General features: G+C 42.0%; 1 protein-coding gene across 4 annotated transcripts in view; it reads right to left on the reverse strand.

Moving 5' to 3' along the window:
• Window position 1: 1 nt before the first annotated feature.
• Cad99C (cadherin 99C) overlaps window positions 2-27544 on the reverse strand; it is a 76908-nt gene continuing 49365 nt past the window's right edge. The window contains exons 3-22 of one of the 4 annotated variants that reach the window (XM_033341191.2): window positions 24224-24289; window positions 22909-23087; window positions 20632-20754; window positions 17495-17758; window positions 11890-12039; window positions 10952-11170; window positions 10619-10813; window positions 9249-9536; window positions 8789-9106; window positions 8375-8515; window positions 7780-8064; window positions 7437-7610; window positions 6811-7020; window positions 6183-6314; window positions 5813-5929; window positions 5213-5611; window positions 4288-4916; window positions 3560-3790; window positions 2912-3141; window positions 2-2275 (exon numbers count right to left, since the gene is read on the reverse strand). In XM_033341191.2, coding sequence (XP_033197082.1) covers window positions 1959-2275; window positions 2912-3141; window positions 3560-3790; window positions 4288-4916; window positions 5213-5611; window positions 5813-5929; window positions 6183-6314; window positions 6811-7020; window positions 7437-7610; window positions 7780-8064; window positions 8375-8515; window positions 8789-9106; window positions 9249-9536; window positions 10619-10813; window positions 10952-11170; window positions 11890-12039; window positions 17495-17758; window positions 20632-20754; window positions 22909-23087; window positions 24224-24289 — 4667 coding nt within the window. In that variant the 3' untranslated portion in view covers window positions 2-1958. Of the gene's footprint in view, window positions 2276-2911; window positions 3142-3559; window positions 3791-4287; window positions 4917-5212; window positions 5612-5812; window positions 5930-6182; window positions 6315-6810; window positions 7021-7436; window positions 7611-7779; window positions 8065-8374; window positions 8516-8788; window positions 9107-9248; window positions 9537-10618; window positions 10814-10951; window positions 11171-11889; window positions 12040-13740; window positions 13831-17494; window positions 17759-20631; window positions 20755-22908; window positions 23088-24223; window positions 24311-27544 lie in introns of those variants that run through there. The other 3 variants (XM_076625170.1, XM_076625171.1, XM_033341192.2) reach the window with 3 other exon arrangements.

Raw genomic sequence — 27544 nt, forward strand, 5'->3', positions numbered from 1 at the left:
CTTTATGTAAATATAATGGATTTATTAGGTATTAACAATTTTTACAGCATTCGTACTTTAAACAACTATGAGTAAAAGATATTAACGCTCTAGTCAAAGAATCGGCGATGCGGATAATTTTTCAACGTTGTATCCTAAACAAAGTAAAAACGATCGAGAGATTCGTTACAAAAGGTGTTCGCCATACGACTAGAGATTTAATCGATCAAGTCTCACAATTTTCTCTTATATAATAAATTACACTATTGGATGTCGTTCACCGCATAATGTAATGGATGCAAATAATCGATTTAGCAGATCTTACGTACAAGGCTCGAAATAAATCTGTATTGGAAATTATTACATCGAGTGCACGATATTTGCCGATCGATAATCGTAAGTATCTTCGTATTTAAACGCGTTTCACGTCTTTTATATTTAATTGCTTAATCACCCCCCCCCCCTACTTATCGAATATCTGCAAAAAGAACCGCACTTTGAAAGAGCGGTCCGCTTCGTAGTTCAAGGTTAAAAGAAGGAAAGGGAATAAAAAATGTTTGCGGGAGAAAATAACGCGTGAATAGCCGAAGAAAATTTTCACTCTGTAACAGTACGTAACAACGATGTGTACCATTGCTTGAGTAATAATAATAATAATAATAATAATAATAATAATAATAATAATAATAATAATAATATGAGCAAACGCGCAATTATAAATAAAAAGATCTTATTATACAAATGGTTTTACGGGGGTCTCTCTCATGCATATACATATTTAAGTTCACGGGCCGATCCACATATACACAGTGCACACGTTCCATTATTCGCTCACATACAACCTTTAGAAATCTATCATTTTATTATTAATCCTTACTACTACGTTGGACGGTACGATGACTCGCAATTACTGCTATGCGTTTTCTGCACATGTTTCGAATAAAAATTTGTATCATCGATTTAGACGTAAACGAGAATTGACGATGGACGCATCGCGCGCAAAATGAAATCTATTCGTCGACATTATCGCGGGAGATAACAAACTATTGCACAGCATAGATTCGATGTAAATGATCTTCGTCACCAAGGCGAAATATTCGCAGCGGCAGCGACGTAGCAACGGTCTGTGCGTATATACATCTCAAGTACCATATATTCTTTATATTCTCGCCGTCGCTACAAATTACCGACGGACGAATACTCGAACGAAATGCGTATTCGTATCTCGATATAAAGTAAAAGAAAAGAAAATCGAGTTTCACTGTCGCTAACCCCGAGAATATCAGGCGATAGTCGGAAGAGACTTGAACGGTGCCTCGATCTTCCGATTTTGCTTTTCGATTATACGCACGAGCACGCAGCATTTTTGGTCATTGCATCGGAGCAAGAAGCATAAATCACATTGAAGTCGCGCCCGATTGTCGCAAAATCGATGGCAATTTCGTTGTACAGTCGTGATAACCGCGCTCGCTGGCGGATTTTCCAAAGAAAACCGTGAAACTAATGATTTTGATCGCGCCGTGCCACGTTCATTCGCATTTTGTAGAATGGCGACGCGCGACGGACAACGTTCAAAGTTTTTCAACGCTTTCCGACGTTTCTCGCGGAGAGAAGCTCGCCGGATTTCGTTCATCGTCGATAGAGAGTATTCGCGATGTCGTTTCGCGTCGTGGCACATGCGCTGCCCTATTCATCGCGACAATTCGATTGAAAGTTCGTCACGTGGAACAAATTCTTGTGCTCGTTTAAAAATGCACTGGCGCTTGCTTTCGGTTCGCTTCGGTTCGGTCGTCGCCTCCGGCAAAGCTACGGAACGAACTTTGTTTCGATCCTCGCGAATTTAATCTGGAAAACACGCGACGCTGTAATTTCTCTCTTTTAACCGATAGGTCGATATCGTAAGAAAACGATCGCACAGCGCAAAACTTGGACCAAGAATTCTAGCAAAAGTTTCCAGTTGAGCATATCCGAGCCCCTTTTTATAACTCCGTGGTCGTTTCCACCGGGCTTTGTTCACCCAAATACGTGAACCCTAGATGAGAATAATCCCTCTTTTCTCTGAACGTGACGTTGTCGTTCGACGGACTAGGACTGAGTAGATCGTTACCGTGATTGTAGAGCGGATTTAAGACAGGCGTGGTGTCGTGGTTGTTCAACGTGTTCGCGTTGCTGTTAGGATTTTTTCTACCAAGGGTCGATCGTCGCAACGAGTGAATGTTCGTCTCTCCGTGGGTACCGACTATGCTGGAAGCACGTGCCGTGGTCGCCGCTTCGGAACTTACAGGGCTCTGTTGACCTAAACAGATGATAAACACGCGTCCATCAATTCCGTCCTCCTCGTCTTGCTAATTATTTTCGCTTCGAGGGACAACCACTTTTCAGAGAAACAAAAAGAAAAATTCGAGAGTCTTCAAACTCTTCTTCGACCAGTAAATCGATGGTTGACTGAGAAATATCGTAACGTTGTTAAAAACCGAGTTTTGAAACTCAATATTCCACCGTTCAAAATGATTCGTACGAACTTGAAACTCGAAAGATTTCTAAAGATAAAAAAGAGAAAAATGCGAAAAATCCGAAGGGCGACAGAGTATCAAACCTTCCGAACCAAACAATTATTTTTAAAGCGCTCTTATCTTTAACCGTTGCAGCTATACGATATTTCTTATCGTTTTAAGGTTTACTTGCAACCTCTCCTTGCGACAAAGCGGTTCGTCGTTGTGCATCGTGTTCGAATATTTTCTGTCCACCGTTTCTTACATTTTCGATACCTGACGATATACTTAGTCGGCCGAAGAGCTTGGAAATTGATCAGGGCTCTATCTAAATATATTTCGCAAATCATCGATACGTGTTTTACACTTGCCGATATTACGATAGACGATAAAATAGCGTGTACGTAACTGTAATAATCGTTAGAAAATATTTGAATTACCGGTACTTTCTCCGTGATCTTTGGTAATATAGCTAACATTGTCCAAGCTGAACGCATGATTCTTATTGCTGAAATCAAGCTGCAGATCGTTATAGCTGTCGTTGTCGTCGACAGGCACGCTCATTTGAAGCACCTGTGTCTCGTATTCTTTCAAATTTGGCTCGACGTACACAGGATCGTAACGGGGCACGACGTACATCCGCTGCATTCGTTCCTTGTACGCTTTGTATCTATGCACACGAGACAACAGAATATTCGTGTAGCGAATAGTTAGTGTTGAGCGAACGTGTGACGTATCGCAGCGCTAAACGTTTTAATTTTAATTTTAAGAGGTAACTACGCCGGAAAGCGTAATTAATTCTAACGAATGTAATAAAGGGAACGATGAATTTGCATGGTACGCGAGCTCGTCGCTGCTATAAATATTCATTGCGGCACTTGAAAACCATTCTTTCACACGATATTAACACGGTAAGAACGTTATTGCAGCGACGGACGCGCTCAAAATTGCCCGATCGTTCGAATATCCAACGTTTTCCTTTCTATTCGCGATAATTAACGCATTAACGGCAAGTTAGGGGAAACGAATGAAATTCCGTTCGAGACTGCAATCATACACGTTGTCACTAACGGAAACGAGCGACTTACCTGGACCAGGAGACGCAAATGTAGATGATGCCAGCTATGCCTAGGATCAAGATGACACACGCGATGATTATCAAGGCATACGGAAATACCTCGCCGCTGAAAGCGATGGCGGTTTGCGTGCGTACCGACTCGGCTGGCATTACTGGCGCGTGAATGTCTATCGCATTCGCTCGGACCAGCGTCGACACGTCGAAGGTGATATTTGACATAGCCGTTTTTTCGATAATCGATCTGCAACAGAACCACGCGTATTTCGCAAGTTGCCCTTCGAATTCGACCACTCGGCAATGTGTAGATAAGCCTCGAGACGAAGTGGCGCGCGAATCGTCGATTCGCCATTACGTGGCTATAAAAATAAAATTGCTACGTTCTACGTACTTACTATTTACGATGACTGCAAGCTTTTCGCGTATCCGTAATGAAAATGACAAATTGCTCGTAGACTTGGAAACGAACAAGTAAGAATAATGTTGTTTTTTCCTTTTTTTCCTTTTTTTTCCTTTTCCTAGATAATGCTACATATAGACTACATATAGTAGACGCGCATACAACATCGTGCATTTTTGAGTAGAGAGGAAGGAAAAATGCGACGAGCACGCAGTTGTTCTCTTCCGTGTCAAAGAAACTTTAATCACGATGGTTGTTTTAATTCGCGCTAGATTCTCGTATCGATACGGTCGACTACGGATAATATTGTATATATAATGTGTAAATAACGAATCCCTTACCTTTGTATACGCGAACTGTTCCTATCTAAAATAGCTTCTGTATCTGGATCGATGGCGTAGAACCACACGTCGGAATCCTGAGGGTACATCTCGACAGTTCCATTTTTCGTCAAATTTTTTCTCACTGCCACTCTATCGATGCCGATCAAAAGACCGCTCTTCTCCTCGATGATACCAGCGATCTTGGATGCCTCCTTTTGCAACGCGTCTGGTGGCGCGTCCTGAACTACTAGAATCATTAGATTCTCCTCTTCGATCAGATTCACTATAACCGGAGCTACGATCGAGTTAAAGTTGTCAGTCGAATTAGGATTATCTCGAACTCGAACGTCGAATTTGAATGGAAGCTCGGACAGATCCACGTTATCGAAAGTCGCGGTGGTTCTTATTATTCCGGAAGAACTGTCCATGGCGAAGTAGTCCGATCCTCGTCCACCAAGTATTTTGTACTCGAGCTTGCCGTACTTGCCGTTATCCTTATCGTGTGCTTTCACTTGTATAACCGTCGACGCGAACTGGGCGGTTCGGGGAATCGCAGCAAAGTAACGTCCTCTCGATAGTTTTGCTCTACTGTCCGCGAAAATGAACTCTGGTTTATTGTCGTTTACGTCGAGCACTTGAATCTTGACCTGTAATCCAGAAACGAAATTCGAACGAGTCCTTTCGAAGAAAAGGCAAATCGCAGATCAATTCTATTCGCCGTATATTTACGACGTGCTCAACAAATTTCATATTTTGAAATTGATAATGTTTATAACGTTACGATTTGGCGTTTCAGTTGTTTTCTAACTATATTTTTGTATTCTTTTTCTTTTTTCTTTAATTCCAACGATTAATCTATTAATTAATTAATTTCTAAAATCAACTTTTCCTTTGTTATTTACATACTAATCAACGTTAATACATCCTATTCGTAAGTACGTACCATGGTTGTATTCCTGTCGGTATTCAATAGACCTGATAAAGATTCCAACTTGAGTTTCACTTGATAGGATTCCGTTGTTTCGTAATCCAACACTCCTTTCCGGAGTCTAAGCGCGCAATTCCGTTCCTCCGTAACATTCGCTTCGAACAATTCCTTCTCGTTACCGCTATAAATTTCGCATTTTAATGGCGTAGTATCGTGTGCGTGACTATTAATCACCGTGATTATCTTGATCAACGTATTGTCGCCCGCATCTTCCGGTACTTCGACGTTGTAGGAATTTTCTGCAAAACCTAAGCCGATTTCTGGCGGCACCGTGGCCACGTGACGAACATAAACTGGCACTGTCGTGACGGACGCCAGTTGCGGTTCTCCCATGTCGTACGCGCGAACATCAACCTGAAACATTAATAACTTGGTCCTGACGAATGCTGCTCGGCTTAAGTCTAATTTTACCATAGACGTTCAAGATTCAACGTAGAAAGAACGACGTTGAACTCCGTGATAAAAGCGAACAGAAACGCGACATTTTAACCGTTTTATATCTATATCTATTCATACATACATACGTACATACATATATATATACACATATATTACCTGATATTCAGTGTTCGTTTCCTTACGCAAGTCGTCTCGTATCCTAAGCACGCCAGTGTCCGGATCGATCACAAAATATTTGTTCGCTATTTCACGGCCGACAATTTCGTATCTCACCTATAAATCGACAGACAATAACGATCGACTTTCTTTTGTACGTTAACTGCCATGACCAACGTCCATCACATCCGATCAAGGAGCAAATGATAGCAATTTCTTTTCTTTCCGTCGTTATGCGATATTGGTTACAAATAGAAATTACGTATCTATACGTATAATTTCCAATAAAGAAAATAGCATAAACGCATTCCGCAAAAAATAAAGTTAAAAGACTCGTACCACTTAAGGATTACTAATCGCGAGTACGTACTTGATTTCCAGGAGCAGTGCCATCGGAATCTGTTGCTACGAGATTAATGACCGTCGTGCCAATGGGAACGTCGTCATCCAGCGTAATCGGACGAGGAACTGACGTGAACACTGGTGGAATGTCGTTAACGTCCTGATGAATAACAAAGGCATGTAATACCATCTTTCTTGAAAAAAATTATCCGATTGTATCTCGAAGTAGGCTTCTCGATTGACCTGCTTTTAATTAAACTAAAAGTCTGATCGATGCTGCGAAGGATCGAAAACTGTAGATACAAAGTATACTCGGCCAAGTTAGGCAAGTTAGATTTTTGATACAAATTTGCAACATTATTATGTATTCAAGAGCAAATGTTTCGTAGAATCATCTTACAGGAGCATACATTCCTATTGAATCCTACTGTCCCACGTATATTCCACGTATAACTCCACTGTACTATAGCTTTCAAGATTGGTACGAATTCGTTAACTAAACTAGCTGCATCTATTTACTAGACGCAGTCGACGATACTTGTACTTTATCCCCTTTTCACTTTTTTTCGAAAAGCGTTAATTCGTTTCTCGTCTCATTTCACGGTACAGATATACCAAAATGCAATAGAGTGTAAGAAAATTACAACGATCGATACCTGGACATTGACCACAACTCTAGTAGTAGAACCAGGCGAATCGCTGGTATTTTCGACGGTGCCAATTATAAGGATATGCTGGTTCTCCCTCTCATAGTCCAAACCGCGAACGGTTTTTATGGCTCCAGTCTTCGGGTCTATGCCGAATAGTTCGGTGTTGCCTTGTTTAATCATGTACGTGATCTGCTTCTTTGTGTCCGGATCATCAGCCTGGAATTGATCGCGTTTGTTTTAGCTTCGACGAGGATGGCTATTCGTCTAGAATTTTGCAACGTTCTACTCTTCCAGTACAGTGATACGACGAGAATCGACCATGAAAATTATAATTTATTTATGTTAAAGCGAACCAAGTAGTTAAAAGGAATAAGAAAAATCGAGTCAAATTGGATGAAATACAAAAGTTGCTTAATCTTTTTAACAAACTCGAAATAATTCGATTTTTCGCGAATAATCGGAGCAGATGCAACGTTCAAATCCTTTCGAACGGATCAAAAGACTCGTTCGTATCGTTTTCTTGGAAAGTTTCCTCTTTTTTTTATCGACCAATGGTTTCACGCCATCAAGACTCGATGGACTTGGTAACCGCCAGTTTCGATATCGAATCGTGTCGCTCGAACTTAACTCACCGTTACTTGAAGCACCGTGTAATCTGGTATATTCTCTTTAACTCGAGCCTCGTAGCTGCTTTGATGGAAAACAGGAACTTCGTCCTCGACGTCTATAACTTTCACTGTAACCGTAGCAGTAGCTAAGCGGTAATCAGGAGCACCGTCCCTCGCGGTTACCACAAATTTGTACTCCTAAGCAACGAAATCATTTTAATCTCCTGGCGATTCTATTCCTAAACTCTAAATACACATGTATACATTTTTTTGTTTCGCCGTTATGTACGTATGTACTTTACGATCGTTGCGTCAACGAAATATTCAAACTTCTACTATCGCTAATGTTATCATTTTACAAACATACGTCATTTTGCTCATAGTCCAAAACGATTTTCGTCAACACATCTCCAGTTTCAGGATCGACGGTAAACGGTATGTCGTCTGGCGCGAAATACGTGATTTCTGCGTTGATGCCTTCATCGGCGTCCTCGGCATGCACCCGACCTATTAATTTCCTAGCTTCTCCTTCTTTCACAGTAAACTCGTAAGGCAAGTCGACGAATTCTGGATTCTTGTCGTTGATGTCTGTTACTTTGATGTTTACCGTTGCCGTGTTGAACAAACCGCCAGAATCTTCGGCCTTTATCAGCTACACGAAGAAAAAAGATGTTAAACAGCTGTGCTTAAGAGGCCGACGCACCATCCACCAGATCACCGGACAACCGAAAATCAGACGACTAAACTCGGCGACGAAGCTCAGCGACTCGAAAATTGTCGATATCGTAGAGATCGTCCAACGGAATTGGATGTCGAGGAAAGCATTGTAATTATGAAGTTGCGAAAAAGAAAAAAAAAGGATTTGATTCGATGTACTTGATCGGTCGACCAACTCTCGACGACCGGCCACTAGTAGTCGATAGTGTGTAAAGGCACTAAACGATTCGCAAACATAAACTTACCAGCTGATAACGGGTCAGATCCTCCCTGTCTAACTTCCTTATAACAGTGATCACGCCTGATTTGTCACCGATCGCAAATTGACGCAGGTCGTTTCCAGATACGATCGAGTACGACACTGGATCGTTCTCCGGGTCAACTGCCTATTAAACGGAGATCAAACCGAGTTAAAGACGTAAGTAAAAATGATTAGCTTTCGATGAGATAAAGAAAGAAAATGTTGGAAGAAAATGACGAAAATGAAACGGGTAACGTTCTCTAGTTTCTTGTTAATCGCTTTACCGATAAAATCGACGCCAGTTCCGCCGCCAATACCGGTTACTCTTTCTTTTCAACGTCCTCTCGCTCTCTCGACAACGAGTTTACGAATTAGCGTAAAACGAAGATGACCGTTAAAAGTAATTACAAACACTTACGGTAATCGTGGCGACCGTGGAATTAATGGACGCTCCCTCGCTGACTTGCACCTCGTATACCGGTTGCTGGAAGACGGGACTCCTGGTATTGGGTCCAGGAATCACGTTTACCTCGACGATCGTCTGTGAATATTTTCCACCCTTGTCAGTAGCTTGTACGGTAATGCTGAATTGTTCGCCTGCGTTCAGCTTTCTCACGGATTCGATCAGGCCGGTCTTCGGATCGATTTTAAATTTATGTAGTCCATTATTTGACACGTGATAGATGCTGTATGTTATTTCGGCATTCTCCCCTTCGTCGTTGTCCGTTGCCTCGACCTACATTATTCAACATCGGTCGGTCGAATTTTTCCAAGTCGTGGATATGAAATTTTCATTTTTTTTTTTTTCGGTGTTTCTTTTTCAATGCGAAACAAGTAGCCGAAAATAAAATTGCTTTCTATTAATATCATGAAACTACCTTTGTCACTACTTTCTTCGTTTCTCCAGCCTGAACGGTGATGGGAGCTATCATAGGAAGCATAGGTGCGTTGTCATTAACGTCGTTCAATATCACCACGAAGGATAATGGCGCAGAAGCAGCAACGCCCGTCTTTTCCCTGGCCACCACTTGAAACCGGAAACGACCAGGACTCGGAGGATCACGATCCAGATTCTCTTCGTTCACGACGAGTATACCGGAAGGATCGATCGCGAAGAAATTGGTGGTTAATTCGAAAGTGTAAGCTGGTTTCGGATCTTCGGGGCCCTAAACGCACAGTTAATTCGACAAACGCAACGTTATAAACAGATACGATAAAACAAGGCCTACTATAACACGCGAATTAAACCATACGGAGGTTTTATTTGACGCTACTTAATCCACGGCTATCTATATTCGTTTAGAAATCGCATGCTAATTACATATTTTCTACGCCTAATATATAGCTATTCGCTTTGTTTACATGTTCTAGGATGGAAAGTAAAATTGTTTGCGTGCATCGATTATTAAACGGTATAGAAACGTAAAGCCATGCTACTCTATACTTGCATGTACACATCATCGTTTGACAGTATTCGATGCGATCCACGAACTATCAGAATCCAAGCATAGACGCTATTCGCTAACGTGACGTCGCAACTTACGAATATCAAGGAAAAAGTTTCGCATACGTAGAACAGATCCGATCCTTTTTGTCATGTATTATCGATGCTTCGATACGATCGAACATCAATGCCATTTTGACAACGTTTGAAAGGATAATGGACATCGGCTAACGTAGAAAAAATCGAATAGCTGAATTTTGCTTTCCGCTTTGCCGTCCATTTTTAATTAGTTCTGAAATTGAATAACGAATAATTTTTCATCGAATAAAATCGTTATTTCTTATCAGCGAATAAACTCTTGGCAAACTATTCGTTATTCGAATAAAATTCGCCCAACTCTGCGGTCGATGTTTTGCCGAAACGAAACGCACCAAGCGTGCGTCGATCTATTTCCGCACTTATACTTCCGCACGATACTTGACAGTTTTCACGAAACGAAGTAGAGTCGTCACGCGATGTAGTTTGTCTAAGAGTTTACGATCTTTCCTAGAAAAGAAGAAAACCGAGTTCCTTGATCGATCGAAGAGGTGGCAATTAGTTTTGAAAGGAACGAAATATTTAGATATTCATTTTTCACTTTGTTCCTTTTATCGATTTTTCCTAATTTTTTTTTTTTTTTTTTTTTTTAAGAGATCGATTCAACGGATAGGTAGGGAAACGTTATTCATTAAGAACGAGGGAAATTAAAGCATCGGTGCATGGCTGGCTGAACCGAGTCAGATCGATTTCGAAGATTAAACTTACCAAATCAGCGTCCGAAACAGTGAGTACCACAGGATTGCCTATTTTGTCGATAACCTTTGTTCCAATCGGGGCATTCTCATCGACGAAACCCTCTATGTTCGATGCTGTTATAATCGGGGGGTTACTGTCGACTGGCTTCACAGTGATGGTCAATTTCGCTGTGGCCGATCGTTTCGCTTCCGACACCTCGACGGCCTTCCGTCCAGTAAACAAACGAATAATTTTACTGTACGTTTACAAATACGTATTATATACGTATTATTATGCATTATACGTAACGTTATACACGGATACGAGAATGTTTAACAAACGTTACGTCACGACGACTCTTACCTTGATGATAATATCGAACTTCTTGGTAACCGTTGTGTCGACCGCCTTGATTTGCTTCACGGCGCCAGTGTTCGGGTTTATTTCGAAAAATTCTCGATAATTCGATGGATTGCCACTGAGAAACGAGTAATGAATGGGTGCGTTTATACTGTCCATATCAACCGCTTGTATTTTCTCCGGCGATATATTAAGTATCCCGGATAACACTCCACTCGATACCTGATGCAGAAAAAGGCACAATGTATAGAACCGGTTGGCCGATAGCTTAGAACGTTGTCGCACGAGATTTCAGAGCAAAGAAATCGTTCGCGTATTAAAAATCCAGGGTTGCACGTCGTCTTGTGCTATACAATGCACGATAACGCATTGGCGCATTTGCGTCGCGTACGTCGAACCGTACGTGTACTCCGCGATAAAAAATTACGTTCGTTTGCCAATGTTCAGTTTCTAAGACTAGCGATCGTCTATACGTTTATATCGACGTACACCAAAGTTTACTCGTTCGAAGTAGCCTCGATTTTCTCCGAGAAATCGTTATCTATCGCGAACTCGTAAAACGTAATAGTACCCATTATACCTTAAAATTCTTTTTTTTCGCGATTTTCTAGACCTACCAAAGTTCCCTCGATTATCGTACAATTTGGGCTATATAAGAACACGTACGAGATCTCTCGCTCAACATTTATATTTAACCAACGTTTTTGCAATGATATGTACGCCAAGTTTCGATCGGTCTTTTCGCACTTCTCCGTGGCCCGTATCGAACCGAGGCTCGTTTCATTTTCCAGCGTGTTTCATATTCTGTTACATCTTGTACGCGCAAACAGCCAATATTCGCCTTTATTCGCTTATTATCGTCCGATTACAGCAAATTATAGGAAATTATTTGTTTCAAACAATTACAGGCCCTAGATTTCGGATCAAATAAATCTACTTACGGACGCCGAATATTCTGGATTAATGCAGGCGCCATCCAACAGCATACAACCTTGATAGATGAAGGAAGGATCTTGATCATCGTCGTCTCTGATATTTACCGTCAAAGTGGTGGTAGATGTGAACCTTTCGGATACGTTCCTTGCACGATCCTATCAACAAACAGTTTATCATGTATCTTTTATCTCCTCATTTTACCAATTAACATCATGGTCACGGTTGTACTTTTCAACGCGATGAAATTTCTTTCGCCGTTCTGCGCAATAAGAAAGTAACGTATACGTTAAAGAGCATCAACGACGTCCAATTTGACCTTATATAATATAAATTCTTCTGGTTGCATTCGAGACTCGGCACCGATTTTATTACGATATTACCAATCGTACAAAAATGCGATTCATATCAAAAGGCTTTTTTTTATTGAAATACGCTTCGTACTATGGATATTTCCCGTTTCCCACGAATTTGAACGAGTTCGAAGAGAATAATAAACGACTATCACATTAAAAGGGAATACAGCTGTGAATGATGTCGCCAGACCGAACAAACACAGAAATAAATAAAATTACTAAAAGTTATATGCTAACAAATGAAATTACTACGATTACGTCATCGTCGATAATGACTACCTTATACACTCTTATTTCTTATTGCAACTTACTTCCAACTACACGCCCGATATACGTATCCTCTTTTTCAATTTACATTTACAAATTTTTCATACTATTGTATCGTTTCGAACAAAGCGTTTCATCGCGAGCCGAGTCAACGCGATTCCAACGCACGGAAAAATATTCACGATAGTAGCTCCGTAGGATCCCGTTGCATATGTATAACAACGTGTCCATCGATGCCGATAATTCCGTGTAATTTCGTGTCGACTCGATCATCTAAAAGTACCAAGCAACTCTGCTGTCGACTCGATTATTCTCGAATTATGAAAGTCGCGATCGTCGCGAGTAAAACAAGAACGATCGTTCCGTCGTTCCTTGCGAATAGGCGAAAAGACAAGGGCATCTTTATCTGCCAAGGCAACGCTTCGTACTAAAATCGAGTTTCAGCGAGAGACGAGAAGGCGAAACGCCCGCGGTTACGAGTTCCAGTGGAACTCGAAGCCATCGTGATCCAGCACAGACTTTGTTACCGCTTCGTAAGAACTTTTCTCTTTCGCTTTGCCCTTTGTTCGTTCTTTCCTCTTCCTCTTGTGTGTTGTAGCACCGTTTACGGGCGTGGCACCGATCGTCGTAACCGAGAGACAATCGTATCTGGCGTCTTGGCGGTCGGAAAAATATTTTTCCGAGTTTAGTCGTCGATTACCTTACCTCGTTGATAATCTTTTAATATCAAATCACGCCGAAGGAAGGAAAAGGAACGAGTGCACGAAGAACGCGACATTTACAGTCGAGAAGGTTTGCGTACTTGGCGGAAAGGAGGACAATACGTTGGAGAAGACGCGCAGCCAGCTGTTCCACGCAATATTCAAATGAGCCACACCTGTAGCAGCAGCTGTTGCAGCGATCCACGTTACCCTTGCGACCAGCAGAGAGAGATCGATCATAAGTTCAAGCAACTACGAAGATATTCGCCGTGTTATCGTCTACACCTTCTAGATTTCACATATTCCTAACAATTTCAAATATATAGCGTTTTATACGTGACTCGAAATTCGCGTAAGCGTCACAGCAATTATTTTCGGACGAAGTAATTTCTTAATAAGCAGGTTTCGCATTTTCGGCCGTACGCTTACACGCGCCATACGTCACGCCGATGTCAGTGTCGGAGTTAAACGATTCCGTTGAACGCGATCCATAAGTAAACGACCAACTTATACGCTTAGCGGTCAGCTCACTCACCGTTGAAAAGGCGTTGACTCGTTGCCGTGCAAGTAACACGACCAGCAACACTTTCACCGGATTAAGAGGTTCCATCGTCGATTTCGCGTGACGTTTACTTTTATTCTAAACTGTTTCAATTCATCGTTTCATTGTTTCAATTTTAATTTTGAAATTTTTACGCAAGCCTGTACAAAGCCGCATATCGCTACGCGTCGCGACGCGTTTCCTAGGAACAACGAATAGCGAACGAAGGAAACGAAGAAAGCGATGGCTTTCTAAAATCGCTTCGGCATTCGAACGGTTGAAAGACATCGACGGTATAGCTACGATATCGTACGTTTTGAATAAACTGCAAAATGTAACGGCGCGTCGTGAAACGCATCTCGGTACGGTTCGATGATTTTATCGCTGAAACGCTGTCATTTCCTTTTACGAGTATCGCGCGGACGAGTGCTACATACGAGTGCTGAATCTTCGCAGAAATCTATCATCCATAGAGTCGTGTTTCGCGCGCGCGCGCGCGCGCCATCGTCCGCAGCGGCTTTGGGATTCGCACGGTGTTTCCTGTTTCCCGGAAACGTCCTATGCACGCTACACGTTTCGCGCAATACGCGCGCACGCTGCTTGTTACACGCCTCGATAACGCCATTGCCTTGAATCGGGATTATCGTGTAATTTTATACCGCGTACATCAAGTTCGCGAACAGGCATCGTACTTACTCTCGCGCGAGATTGCCCTCGTTGTTTTATCGGAGGTTTCAAACCCAGTCACGCCGCTATCTATCCAATATTGCTGGCCGTTCGACGCGGAAGGAACCAATCCACGATCGGTAATCACTGTTTCGCGATCGCTGCCGCACCATGGCGTAGAAATCGCTCGTTCGTCGTAACTTTCAAGTCTAACGAACCAAACTGCCAATATAAACGATGCTGGTATTTCGTACTTGGTCGTATCCGAATAATTGGCCTCGGATATCTATCTGAATTATGCACGTCGACGTACATTTCGATACGTCTGCAACAGAGACCTATTACACGAACGGAATCGAAAACGTTGATCGTCGTAATGGACATAACCGACCGTGGTTCCGCGATTTGCATAAACTTTTAATCGTCGGTGAAATCTGAACGCGTTCTGCATCTTTGGTGCCCAAAATGCGTAAAACTAACGTCGATAGATGCGCACGTACGCCAATGCGCCGACACTCGCTATATACGAGACAAGCGGCTTCCCGCGACCACATTGTAGAAGTCTATCCCTCTAATATTTAATATTCGCCGTTAATCTCCATTCCACGAACGATTCGTTGCCGATGGCACGTTTCGCGCACAGCTCGACCACTCGCGATTACGCTGACTCGCGCTTCGACAAATTCGAAACGGAACGCCCAACTCTTTTCCTATTTTCAAACCTAGAGATATAGATCCGACGCTGTCATAACCGAACGTAGCTCCGGTGCTATTCTCTCATTTTCCCCATTCAACGATAGAACGATATATCGTTAGGTATATTCTATTATATCGGGTAAAGATTCGAATCATTAAGACGTGGCTGGGTATAGAGTCAAGGAAATATCGAGTTTAAAAATACATCGAACATCGAACATCGAAAAAGAAGGGACGAAGCAAAGTTAGATGGATATTCGCTAAAGTTTAAAACGTTTTATCATTCGCGGCCTATCGGTCGTCGTTGCTAACAACGAAACACGTTCGCGGAATAAAAGACGTCGAGAAACGAGCGACGTACGACGCGATTTCACTTTCGTCAACGCTTATACAGATAGATCTGAGCTCGACTCGTAGGATCGTGATTCGAATACGCATCTACCAAGCGACATAGTTTTTCACTGATCGCACGCGATCACGTTTCGCGTTCAACGATCGCGAGAACGAGACGCACAGGAATAAATTTCGCGTATTACAGGACGAATTTGCCGCGTTTACGATTTCCGGCAGTCAAACGAGAATGAAATTTCAAGCTTAGGTTACGGCGCGCCACGAGTCGAACGGTGACTAATACCGCGAGGCGAGGCTGTCCTACCTTGCCCGGTTGCATCCGCAAACGTGCATACGCCAATGCATATAAGTCCTGCCATATTCGCTACCTACCGAGTTCTACTCACGGATACCTGGTTGTAACGCGAGTTTCTTTGTTTGCCTAGTCCACGAGCCGCGCAACCGCTGACATTTACGAAACAACCGTCGATCGATATTCTCTACGCGCTTTATCCATCTTCATCGATACGGATATCATGGAACGTCGGTTGAGTACTCGCTGCCGTGACCGGATAATTAAGAGGATCGAGGTGGCGCATTCGTTATCGCACCAAGCTAAAGATAAGCCTGCCAGTTCGACGCAAGGTTCTAAGAACAAACGGTATAAATTGAGAAAATGTGCGTCGAATCTGTGAAAGATAGGATCACCGATAGCTTCGCGGAAAGCAGAACCTGAAAGAAACAACGCAGCTTTAACGTTTTTAACCCAATTGAAATTCATTTCGTTCTATTTCGAGTTTACTCCTAAAACCTATTTCTAATCCAAATGTACAACCGTTTATATTTTGCCGTATGTTGATCGAAATCGAGATCGGTTGCGATTCAGCAAAGGTTGCATTTTCTCCGTGACCTTGATATCCAATCCTGTATCGAAATGCTGGGGTGTTTCTAGCAAATACGCGAATAAGTAGTCCGAGATCAGCAGCAACGGTATGGTAGCTAGGGAATTTGCGAATCTAGCGTATTTAGTCGCGAAATTAACAATGTCGACTCCGAGAAAGCGATATGCAAATATCTAGAAGCGCTCGCTCTAATCGCTACCTTCTAATCTCGCTACGCGTGCCAAAGCTGCACATCCAACTGACACGATATCGCGTAGGATCGCGTGCTGTGCTCCGTGTTCAATGACGCCATCCCTTTCCCTCTTTTTTCTTCGTGTTAAACGTATTATCGAACAGCAATTATCCTTTTAATATAGATTAATATAGATTCTATCGAGCTCTTTTGATATTTCATAGATATCCGTTACTCATTGGAAAATGGGCATATACGCACGTTGCACTTGTTAGACATCGCGGCGTAGAAAGGAAGATAAGGAAACTAAGAAGAAACCGAGGTACTGATTTTCGTATTGGTAAGAAACGCGTAGTATCCGCAACGACGAAAGACCACGCGAACATTCTAGTAATCGTAAAGAAAATCGATACGCCGATACGAATATCATGCGAGGATCGATAGATGACTCGTCTCGATGACTCATCGAATCCTTTCTTACGCTTTCGTCACACGCTAACTGACCGATGACTATTTTCGTAAAGTCACCCTTCCTTCCTATCCACCATCTTGATTTACCGTTAAATTAAGAAAATATTTTAAAATACCTAATTACCTTAATGGGAACCGCGCAGAGGTCACTATGCAGTTTCGTTACTCGCGAGTACATAATGGCTTTTTATAACGTTCCTTACTCGACCATTTTTCGATGAGATATATCCGATCGATTTATATAATTTTCGAAAAATAAACTATCGATACGCGCTGGCGAGTCGTAAAAACAGTGGAACAGTCGAAACAGTCGAGAAATCATAAACGTAACCGGGAAAGTATACGAGGAAAGAAATAGGAATATTAAAGCGAAGCTTCTTGGGCAAAATAGACGAAACACCCAAGTAGAAACGATCGTCGAACGTGTTTTAGGACTTTAGAACGATCGAGAAAAGGGAATATTAAACATCCTTGATCGTTCATATCGGATCGCCAAGGAATAGGTACTTACCGATGCCAAAATAGTGACGAGGTATCGTTGCGTTCTTTCAAAATCCAGGGTACGGTTAACAGTAACTTGGCCTTGATGAGGTAAGTTGATGCTGAAATAACCGTATCCATCAGCCGTTGTTATTCTATTTCGACCAACTCCGTCATTGTTGCCAATGCCAGTTCCGTCACCAGGAGCGATCGAGTATTCCACGATGCCGTTCACACCGGCATCCGCGTCCACGGCCACCACGTTTTTGAAGATGGTCGAACCGACTGGCGTTAACTACGACCAAACCATACGGAATTCGATGGAATAGTTGCGTAAAAAATATTTTTCACAGTACAGCTATTAGTAGTCAGTAAATCAGAGTAACCATAGAGAAATTGTGCGGAGGCGAGTGCAGCGCGATACCAACTTACGGACAAATATCTCCGAGGAGGTGCGGTTGATCTTTTGCGGTTACCACGACCGATTATCAACGGGAGCGATTCAGCTTTCTCCGTTTCTCTTCTAGGAAAATCGGCCGGCTATTTGTGCCCATGGTAGATTAATTGGTTTAAACGGAGGTTGCGAACAACGCGTTCCACGATCTCGACCGATATATCGTGTTACGGTGAAATTGAAAGTGCATGGTCGTGTCACGCATTGATACGGCAACGTGTTCATGTATTAATTCGGAGATAATCGGTTCGTTCGATTTTTTGCACTAGAAGAGCAATTATCGAGATTTCCCTGTCTGTTGCGTTCAATTATGCACGTACATACGCAAACACGTTATCGACATCGATCGATTAGTCCGTGCTTCAAGATAGTGGCTACCGTGTCGAAATCCGATGCTGCTTAATTCCAACAAAACCAATAAAATAACGAGCAAGCTGTTGTGCGAAAATAACGGTTACGAAACGGTATCGTTGTGAGTTATTTGGTCGGTAAGACCATGTACTTGGCTAAATTTTGAAATTTCATCGAATTTTAAATACCTATCCGATATCTACGCTCGATCGAAGGTATAAAGGTCTGCCTGTAATTGCAAAACCACTTTACCTTACAGTGCGATAGTGCATCGACGATAAATTATATACCGCACAACATCCATTAAACGCAAGTGAATTGAAATCAAACTCATTCATATTAATACGAATGGAAAACTTTAATAGAACCAACGTTAATACGACGGAATAAATAATTCACCGAGTTCATTCATAAAACACCGACAAGTACGCACGTAGAACGTATCGGTACTATACTATAAACATGTACACTAGAATCGTAGAATCACCTATTCAAAATCGTTCATCCAACTTGGAGGATTGTCGCATCTCAGCAAGAACCGTGATGGTTCAAGCTAGAAACAGGCTGGAAATTCGACCGATTCGCAAATTATTTCACCGACCAACTACCGAACGAAAGAAACGAGGCTCGTGCTCGTCTGTCGTTCGTTCGTAAACGCGCTCGGAAACACCATTTGTTGCAACGATATGCCCAATACGCGATCGTGTCGCGTATAACGATCCACGCGAACCGCCGCTTAACGACCGAACGAGCCGTGGACAGTTTCGATGTACCGTTATGCGTTACCTCTACAGATGTAGCCCGATAGCATGCTTGTTCACCATCGTAAAATGCAAGTTCATTAAAATAAGTATTAACGTGGAATCGAAGGGAGAGCAAACGCATGCCAGTGCGTGCCGTGGCATCTGGCTGGATCAACCGGTATTCGCGAGATGCGCGCCATTCCTATTATAACGGTCCGTTAGCGTAGAAAAGAAAAGGAATCCGCGCCACGAGAATTCTCTGCCGACTCTCCTCGTTTCTCTTTGACACGGTCGTGACGAAATTCCCGATCACCGCTACGTATCTGCTATAGAGATCGAAAGAGCGATCTACTTTTCCACCTGTTGCCAGATAACTTGCCTACGAGATTTATCCTTCCAATACGTAATCAGTGGGATATTGGACGACTGGTGGACAACTTGGATAATTTAATTGGTTCGTGAAGTCCACCGCCGGGAATCGACACATCCAACTTTCGAATCTAGACGAACAGTTCCCGTGTTTATGTATACGTTCGTAAACTTTGCGTTTGCCTCTCCGGCGTTATCGTCAAATTTCTTCTTCCGATAAATAACTTTCCGTTTAGAAAATTTCATTTAACCTTCCAGTTCTAGATAACGCGGAATTTCGATTTCCTTCCTGCCGCCGATCGATAATACAATTAAACAGATATTCGAACAGATGGATCGATTTCTCTAGTAACGCGCGTTACGCGCATCGTAATTAAAACGAAGTTTCTCGATTTCTATGAAATGCATATTTCTCATTCGATGAATAGTTCTTCGCGCGTTCGATTTATCGTAATCGCAATACTGCTCGCTCTTGTAGATCGTTCCTGTTACGCAATTACATAGTACCAGCTCTATTAGTAATAGGTATCTATTTTTATCTTTAGCCGTCGTTATGTAAATCGTGAAACATCCATGTGTAGCTAACATCGCGGATAAACCTATCGTTAGTAACGCTTATACTAGGAAATCCGTCGATGCAATTTGCATTCGTAGTACTTTTAATTTCGACGGGAATTCCATCACGTAGCGGGTTCATCGACTCCGAAACATTTGCAATTTTAATATCGTCGAACCGTTCGAACACGATACGCTGTTAGAATCGACCGTGTCGCGTCGATTATTTTATCTTTCTTTCGTTATGGCGATTCCTTCGCTTTTCATTTAACGTCGCCATGTCTGTACGACGAGACTTTATAAATCCTAAACTGTTGTTCTAACGCAAGGAAAGCCTGCTTCATTTATTTCGTTACATTCTCGCGGATAACGATCGACCAAATCGTTCGAGCACGACCAACTCACCGATTTATCGTTCTTTGTCGATCGATTTTTACCCAACTGGATGTCGGTAATTCGAAATTTCCTGAACATCACCCAATCGATTAACTTTGATCGACTTTTCCTCTATATATGCGTGACACGAACGCTACGTGTATCAAATTTCACACCTTATCTTTCTCTAATTGCGTGTATTTTTAGTAGAATTTTTAGTAGAATTTTTAGTAGAATTTTTAGTCGAATTTTTAGTAGAATTTAGTACTTGGACGCCAATTTCTCTCGCTTGAAAAGATGGAATACTTTATGCCGACTTACCTCTGGCACCGTTGTCTCGTATGGCGTGTTAATGAATTTTGGCGCATTATCATTTATATCTGACACTCGCACAATCACCGGTATGGTCCGTTTCTTGTTCGTTTGCTTCACCGTACAGCTCAACTGGAAAGAGAACGAAAATTACCTTATACTAAATTACTGCATACATACGTTTCACGTTTTCGCGTGTAAATATTCCGATACAAATATACCGACAAAGACCGTAGCTCCATGGTTAAATATACGTGCTTTTTCAAATTTATTACCAACAACGCTCGATACGATTCCGCTACATCCTCGACATATCTACGTTAACGGTAATCGAGCCTAGCGTTAAAAGTTTTTATATTTCTTCGCATTAATCCTTATTATCGTATTGTCGGCACATCGTATTATCGAGTTAGATAATATAAGGACGTATTTACGAAAAATTTTGATCGATACAAACGCTTTTACGATACCGTAATATACGCAATATATATATATATAGGCTAACGATATTTTCTACATTCGTCGTTTACGCCATTACGACAATTATCGATAAGACTGCTAGGATCTACCGCTTACCAAACAAAGGCAAAGTGTACGCGGCATTTCCAAGCGACTGGATTTTATACGGTCAATTTGCGAAAACGGCAAATACGAGCAATCTCTGACGGAGAACGTTGTATCAGAACGCTGCTCTAGACCTTTCACATTCCTTGCACCACAGTGTCATAAGAGACGACGTGCATTCCCGGCTGCCGACGTGGCTACAAAGAACGGCATCGTATACTATGCAATCTCAATTTACAAATTCAATAACAGTCTGATTTTCCTTCGGATGTTTCTACAGAGTTTACCGATTTTACACTACTTTTTCTACTAACAAACGTCAACATATTAAAGACTATATCTGAAACGTAAGTATTCGATGCCAAAGAATTCGTTACTTTGCCCGATTTGATTATTTCGATTCTATGATCGAATTCTCTTGTCCTCCACGCCATGCTTACACGCTACGAGCGATGCACGCGTCAGAGCAAAACGTTGAACGAGGCGTTCGTTAGAAACGACAGATACTCGAGTTCTTGCAAACAGTCACCGTTAAATAACCGTTCAAAAGGTCAACGAAGCACACCGCGATAAAAACGAAACTGAGCGAAATTAGATCGACGAAAGGATCGTTGCTTCCGGTTTTGTCCCGGCTGGTAAGTTCGTTGCCTGCGAACAGGAGCAAAAAATACCGGGGACAAGTAACGAGATTCCTTTTCGAGAACGAAAGAGCGCTCTTCTTGAATCTCGCGGAAAATGCAACGAGACGGTGCCAAGCGTAGAAACTGTCGCGCTACCACCAGTTTCCGCGCAAAAACCTTTCGCGTCTCTCGAAACCAGAGTCGTCGTTTTTCACCCGATCGACCGAGCATCGACCGTGTCTTATTTACGATAACGAGAATTTCTCCGCAAATCGTGCATTCGATCGCCATCATTAGCGATCGTCGAATCAAAGACTTTATCGTGCGTTTCTTAAACGGTCTCTTTATCCGATCGGTACGTGACACTTGGAGAATGACAGCAAAAATCAGATTCCAGGTATCGAGTTGTTCGTCATCGAGTTCATCCTAACGGTGATCAAACGGTTTTTAAACGGATCCGGATAAGTTAAGTTAATTCGATGGGGCCGATTACGAGTGAAATTGACTTTTTAACATTTATAACGTTGAAACGTCGCGAATTTTTCACGAATATCTCGAATTATTTGGAAACTCGAATTATTTGAAATTATTTGGTTTTATTCGGCCATTCCATAGAGATGGTAGGATCAGCAAACCTGATTATTATTATTATTATTATTGCAGATAAATGAGAATAAGAATAAACGAGAAAGAATTGTTTCGTGCGAGCAAAGACTTCGGTAGCACTTGTACCTAGCAAAAAATGAATCATCTCCACTAATCATCGGTCTAGCAATCTTTTCACGAGCAGCCAGTAAGTAGTGCATTTGAAAAACACGTACGTGCTCGCTTGATCGATCGTTTCTGTTATCCAGGTTCGGAAACACGTCCAGTTACATGCTCGGAACGAATCGCAGAGAAATATACGTGGCTTTCTCGAGATAAACACTGGGACACACGAAGCGGGCAACTACCGATTACGTAACGCAAAACGCGGATAACAGATTCGACAAATTTAATTTCACACGACCGCGCTGAGCGCAAAAGTAGCAGCCCACCTAATGTTCCGGTTACGAAATCCACTTTGTCGAAAGTAAGCAAGTCTGGTAAGAATTTGTCTCACCTGAAAAACAACGTGCGAGAGATTTTCATCGTCCCTATCCAGAGGATCCAACAGCTGCAGCTTCTTTCCATTCAATTTAAAACGAGGCTGTCTTCCAGGAAAGATCAACTCCAGCGTGGTCTCGTTATACGGATCGCCAGATACCGGAAGTTCCTCCGGCACGGTCTTCTGATCGGTCGCTGAAAAATGAAAATCCGTGAACCGCGATCGCTACAACGATCAACGTACCAACCGATTTGTCTGGGAAGCATGCCTAGTGGGTGCAACGTATTCACGCGGTCGATTCCACGACTAGACGAGTCCCTCTAATAACATATTTTCCAACGTCTTACGAATACCTGTTATCCTTTATGGATAATACGGTAGAATCACAGCCGTCTTCTAACAATAAAACGAATAAAACGAATAAAACGAATAAAACGAATAAAACGAATAAAACGAATAAAACGAATAAAACGAATAATACGAATAATACGAATAAAAGAAGGAAGCAATAGCGAATCCAAAAAGCTTACGAATACTTTTGGATCGATAAGAATCGTTAACGGACCAGTTATTAAGATATTAAACTTTTAGAGGCTTACAGCAGAAAATGTTTAATCGACATAATCGTTAAAATGGATATGTACATCGAATATGAAAACGCATACATATACAAATGTCAGAATAAATTTTTAAATTACCGATAAAATTGATCTTAAGGACTATCGATCAGGCATTTTTTACGCCTGTCTGGCGTAACAATTGTAAGCCGGTTAAATCTTGAATTTCCTTCTTCTCATCGGCCCGCATCTACGCAATTGTAAAAGTTACGTGGTTAGAAGAGAACGCGGCTACTACGTTAAAATCGGTAAGAGGCTACGAAACGACTTCCTCGTGTTCGCACTCTGGATAATTAACGTTATCTTAGCAAACTAGGCGCGATCTCGAGGACTCGAGCAATATCTCATTAGTGACATCCAGCGCTCCCTAATTGCATCGCGTCGATTCGCTTCCCTTCGTTTCGCATAATTTCTTAACTAAGTTTAACATTTTATCCCGCGAAATTAATAGAGCATCAACTTTTCGCCTAATTACTCGATTACGAATGTCGGATATCGTTCGAACGAACTTTTTCCAATTTCTTTCGAGCGAAAATGTTCGCTATTCTTTGTGTTTTGGCGTTACGTACGACGAATAGCAAATAATAAAGAAATAGCGAGAGAAAATAAGAACGATCAGCCGAGGAAATTTACTTTTATTTCGCTGACAGTCCAGTTTCGAGTAACACCACCGTCCTGGCGTTAAACGTAAATTAAATTAAACGCAAACTTACCATCTCCCCTGCTCTCCTCGATGTCAAGAATAATATTCGATTGTCCTGACTCCACCTCGCACAAGCCTGCAACAAACGAAGAAAAGCCTTTTATCGGATTAATATCTTCGTTATATCTCGCAAGGCTCGCGTTTTATAATTTTATAATAGCGCAACACTACTTTCCCGCTCCATGGCCAGATCCTTTACAACTTTAGACAAAGTCTCTATTTTTTGGAACAATGGAACGTTAGGTCGCTTGTCAACTTGGGTCACATTATCACACTAGACAGTCATATCTTCGACACCTCGTACGCGACTTACGCGACTTGGATATCGACTTTCCAAACATTCGCGCAAACACTCTGCCGAGGTCCATATCGAGCCCTCGACTCAGTCGCAAATAATTACGGTAAGGCTAAATAACTGCGACCTTTATATATTATGTCGTCACAAAGATATGGTACGTTGCCGCAAACACGCATCTAAATACGCACGTGAATTAGATCGGTTATCTTTACCTATCGATACGGTTTCGCTTCCATTTAGCGATCTAACATACTTAGAAGATACGAATTGCTTGTTCCGTTGCTGCCGACTTGTATCGCCAGATTCCCATACATTATGTATCTCCTTTAAACTTAATTTTACAAAGGTTGAGAACTTAGGAGAGAAGGCTGGAAGATCGTTTCGTTATCGGTTATACTAAAAGAAAAATGAAGCACGTATCACAGAAACGCCCATTAAAAACCAACTGGAATATTTACATCGTCGATGGTAGATGGAAATTTCGTTGTAAATATCATTTTCATAAGTGTTTTACTAGAAAATTCCGTTGACCATTACGGTGAAAGTACGTTCATGTGCGATAATCATATCTTCGGTCTAACAGTTTTAAAACTTAGTAAGAGTACTTCCCTCGAAGAATCGCTGGAGCAGGTGCAAGAAATCTGTCTGACCGGAAACGTGACTCAGCGACACAAAACGGCCGCTTTTGAGAAAAAGATTACGAGATTACCACGGCTGTAGTCGTATGGACGACACAGCTTACAAGTCCCAGCTGTTGAAACGTCTTGCTGGCTCACCATTATTCTATTTTTAGGCGAATTAATCGAGTTGCACGGACGGTGGCATCTGAATCGCAACAATCTCGCACGCAATTTTACTTTGCAACAGGCTCTAAGAATTCAAAATGCATCACGTTGAAACTGGTTTTGTAATTGTTATCGTTCGTACCGGCAACGGTAATTAATTTTACGTCTTGGCAGATTTATCGGCTAAATCAAGCGATCAAACATTTATGTCATTAATAACACGTTATTTTTACCACTTGTATATAATACTTGTAATCCCTTGTAACACCGAACCACGAAACCGTTAATTTAATTAGTTATACGTGTACTATACTTGTAAAAGTATCACGCATAGAACAGCTTGCGCGAATTACACGTTTTATTCGTCGAACGGATCGATGTTTCGGATCGGTGCTCTTCTACAATCCCAAATGATTTGCAGGTAATACCATCCAAGCCTTCCATGTGCAAGCGTTAACCCTCTTACTTTTAGCAAAGGTTTCCGATCTTTCTACGGCTTAGGCAGCTTTATTAAAGAAAAAAAATCTGAGAATTTATTCGACCGATTTGGGGATATCTATCTTTAATCTAACTAACGATAAGCGGTGAAAGAAGAGTAACAAGTTTATAGATAAAAATAGCCATCGCCATGTGCTTGAGACACAACTTCTTAAAGCATTTTATTTCATTTCTGTATAAGGTATCATTGCGACCACCATCGTATGGAAACTAGCAAATATTAGATAATCGAGACGGGCTGATAATCGAGACGGGCACGAGTGTACAGAGAAAACGCAGGATACAACCTTACGCATCACGAGTATTCTTACCTGACACTTCGCGACGAGGTCGTGGACGCCAACCACCAACCACGTGCCTCGTGGCTACGATCTTTCATCGAAAGGTTAACGTCGAACGCTAATAGCCCCGACGAACGAAGATGCGCCGCTCCTCTATCATGAAACCTACTCTCACAATCGGTAAAACGCTAGATGACATTTACCTTCTCTTCCGTACGCGTTACCTACTTCGAGCCTCGAGCCAGTCTCGTATCCGAGCCGAATCTTTAAATGGATCGTTTTTTAATGGACACCTATCCAACAGAAACGTGCAGAAATCCTTTTGTCTTGCGCTCCGTGACACGAGAGAGAGAGAGAGAGTCCCAAGATTGCCGTTACCGTTAAACGAAATCGCTCGAACATGGAAAACGGTGTTACGCTCGATAGGAGAATACCAAACGCCAAAATTATGCCGTTTCAGCTGAATTATGGCGTGTGCGCAGATGCGCGTAAATCGTACGTATTGCGTTGAAAATGTAAGTATCTTGCTGCTCTAAAGCGTCCTAAATGATATACCTACATATACGATATATTTTCTACAATACAATGCATACAATGTTCCATACAATGTAAGAAATAATGGACAAAATAATGGACAAAATAATGCACGATATTTACCCAGTGAACAGATTCTGCTCAAATTGAAATACGTATAACGATCGTCGTTTTGCTTCGAGTCCATGAAAGTTAAACGTTCTTCCGGATAAAAGGCAACCCAACGGCTATGCGAACGCTGTAATACATCCTCGAGGAATTCTTTTCACCGAAGAAACGTGTACGCTATCGTCGGAACCTGGCCGTTTCGTGGAAAGTTGTTGCATTAGAAAGTGCATACTGAAGGAGCAGACCCATATCTCCGTTCTCTCTTTTAACAACATGCCGTACAATTTACGAATCGCAAGTTGAACCTGCATGAACAAAATTGTAATCAATAAAACGCCGTATCAAGCGTATCAAGCGTAGACACGACATAGGTAGAGGAAATAAAGAAAGAAAGAAAACCTGAAATAAAAGAAGAATTTTAAGAAACGTAGAAACACGAATTTACAAAGACGTGCCGCTAGCAACTACGTCGCGAGCTTTGTTCAAAAGATATTCCAGTTGGCAATCGATAATTTCCACTGATTTATCGAACGCATTTCCTCAAGTACGTACGGCTTTGCCATTAAGGCTGCATACCGATCTTATATGCCGTGCACACCGAGGCATTGATGTTTACGAAGGCTGGAGGCCACCAAATTGGCCGCAAGATCCGTGAGCTATGAGCGCCGAAGAACGCGATCAACCACTGTGTATACACCGCGCACTCAGGTACAAAGTAGGCGCGACAGGCCAACGCGACGTACAGATGAGCTCTTAAGACGGATAAAATGTACGATACAATAATTTCTTCGTCGCGATAATTTCGCTTAGATGGATAGAAGATATAG

Source organism: Bombus vancouverensis, chromosome 15 (genome assembly GCF_051014615.1).
Source record: "Bombus vancouverensis nearcticus chromosome 15, iyBomVanc1_principal, whole genome shotgun sequence".
Taxonomy (NCBI): domain Eukaryota; kingdom Metazoa; phylum Arthropoda; class Insecta; order Hymenoptera; family Apidae; genus Bombus; species Bombus vancouverensis.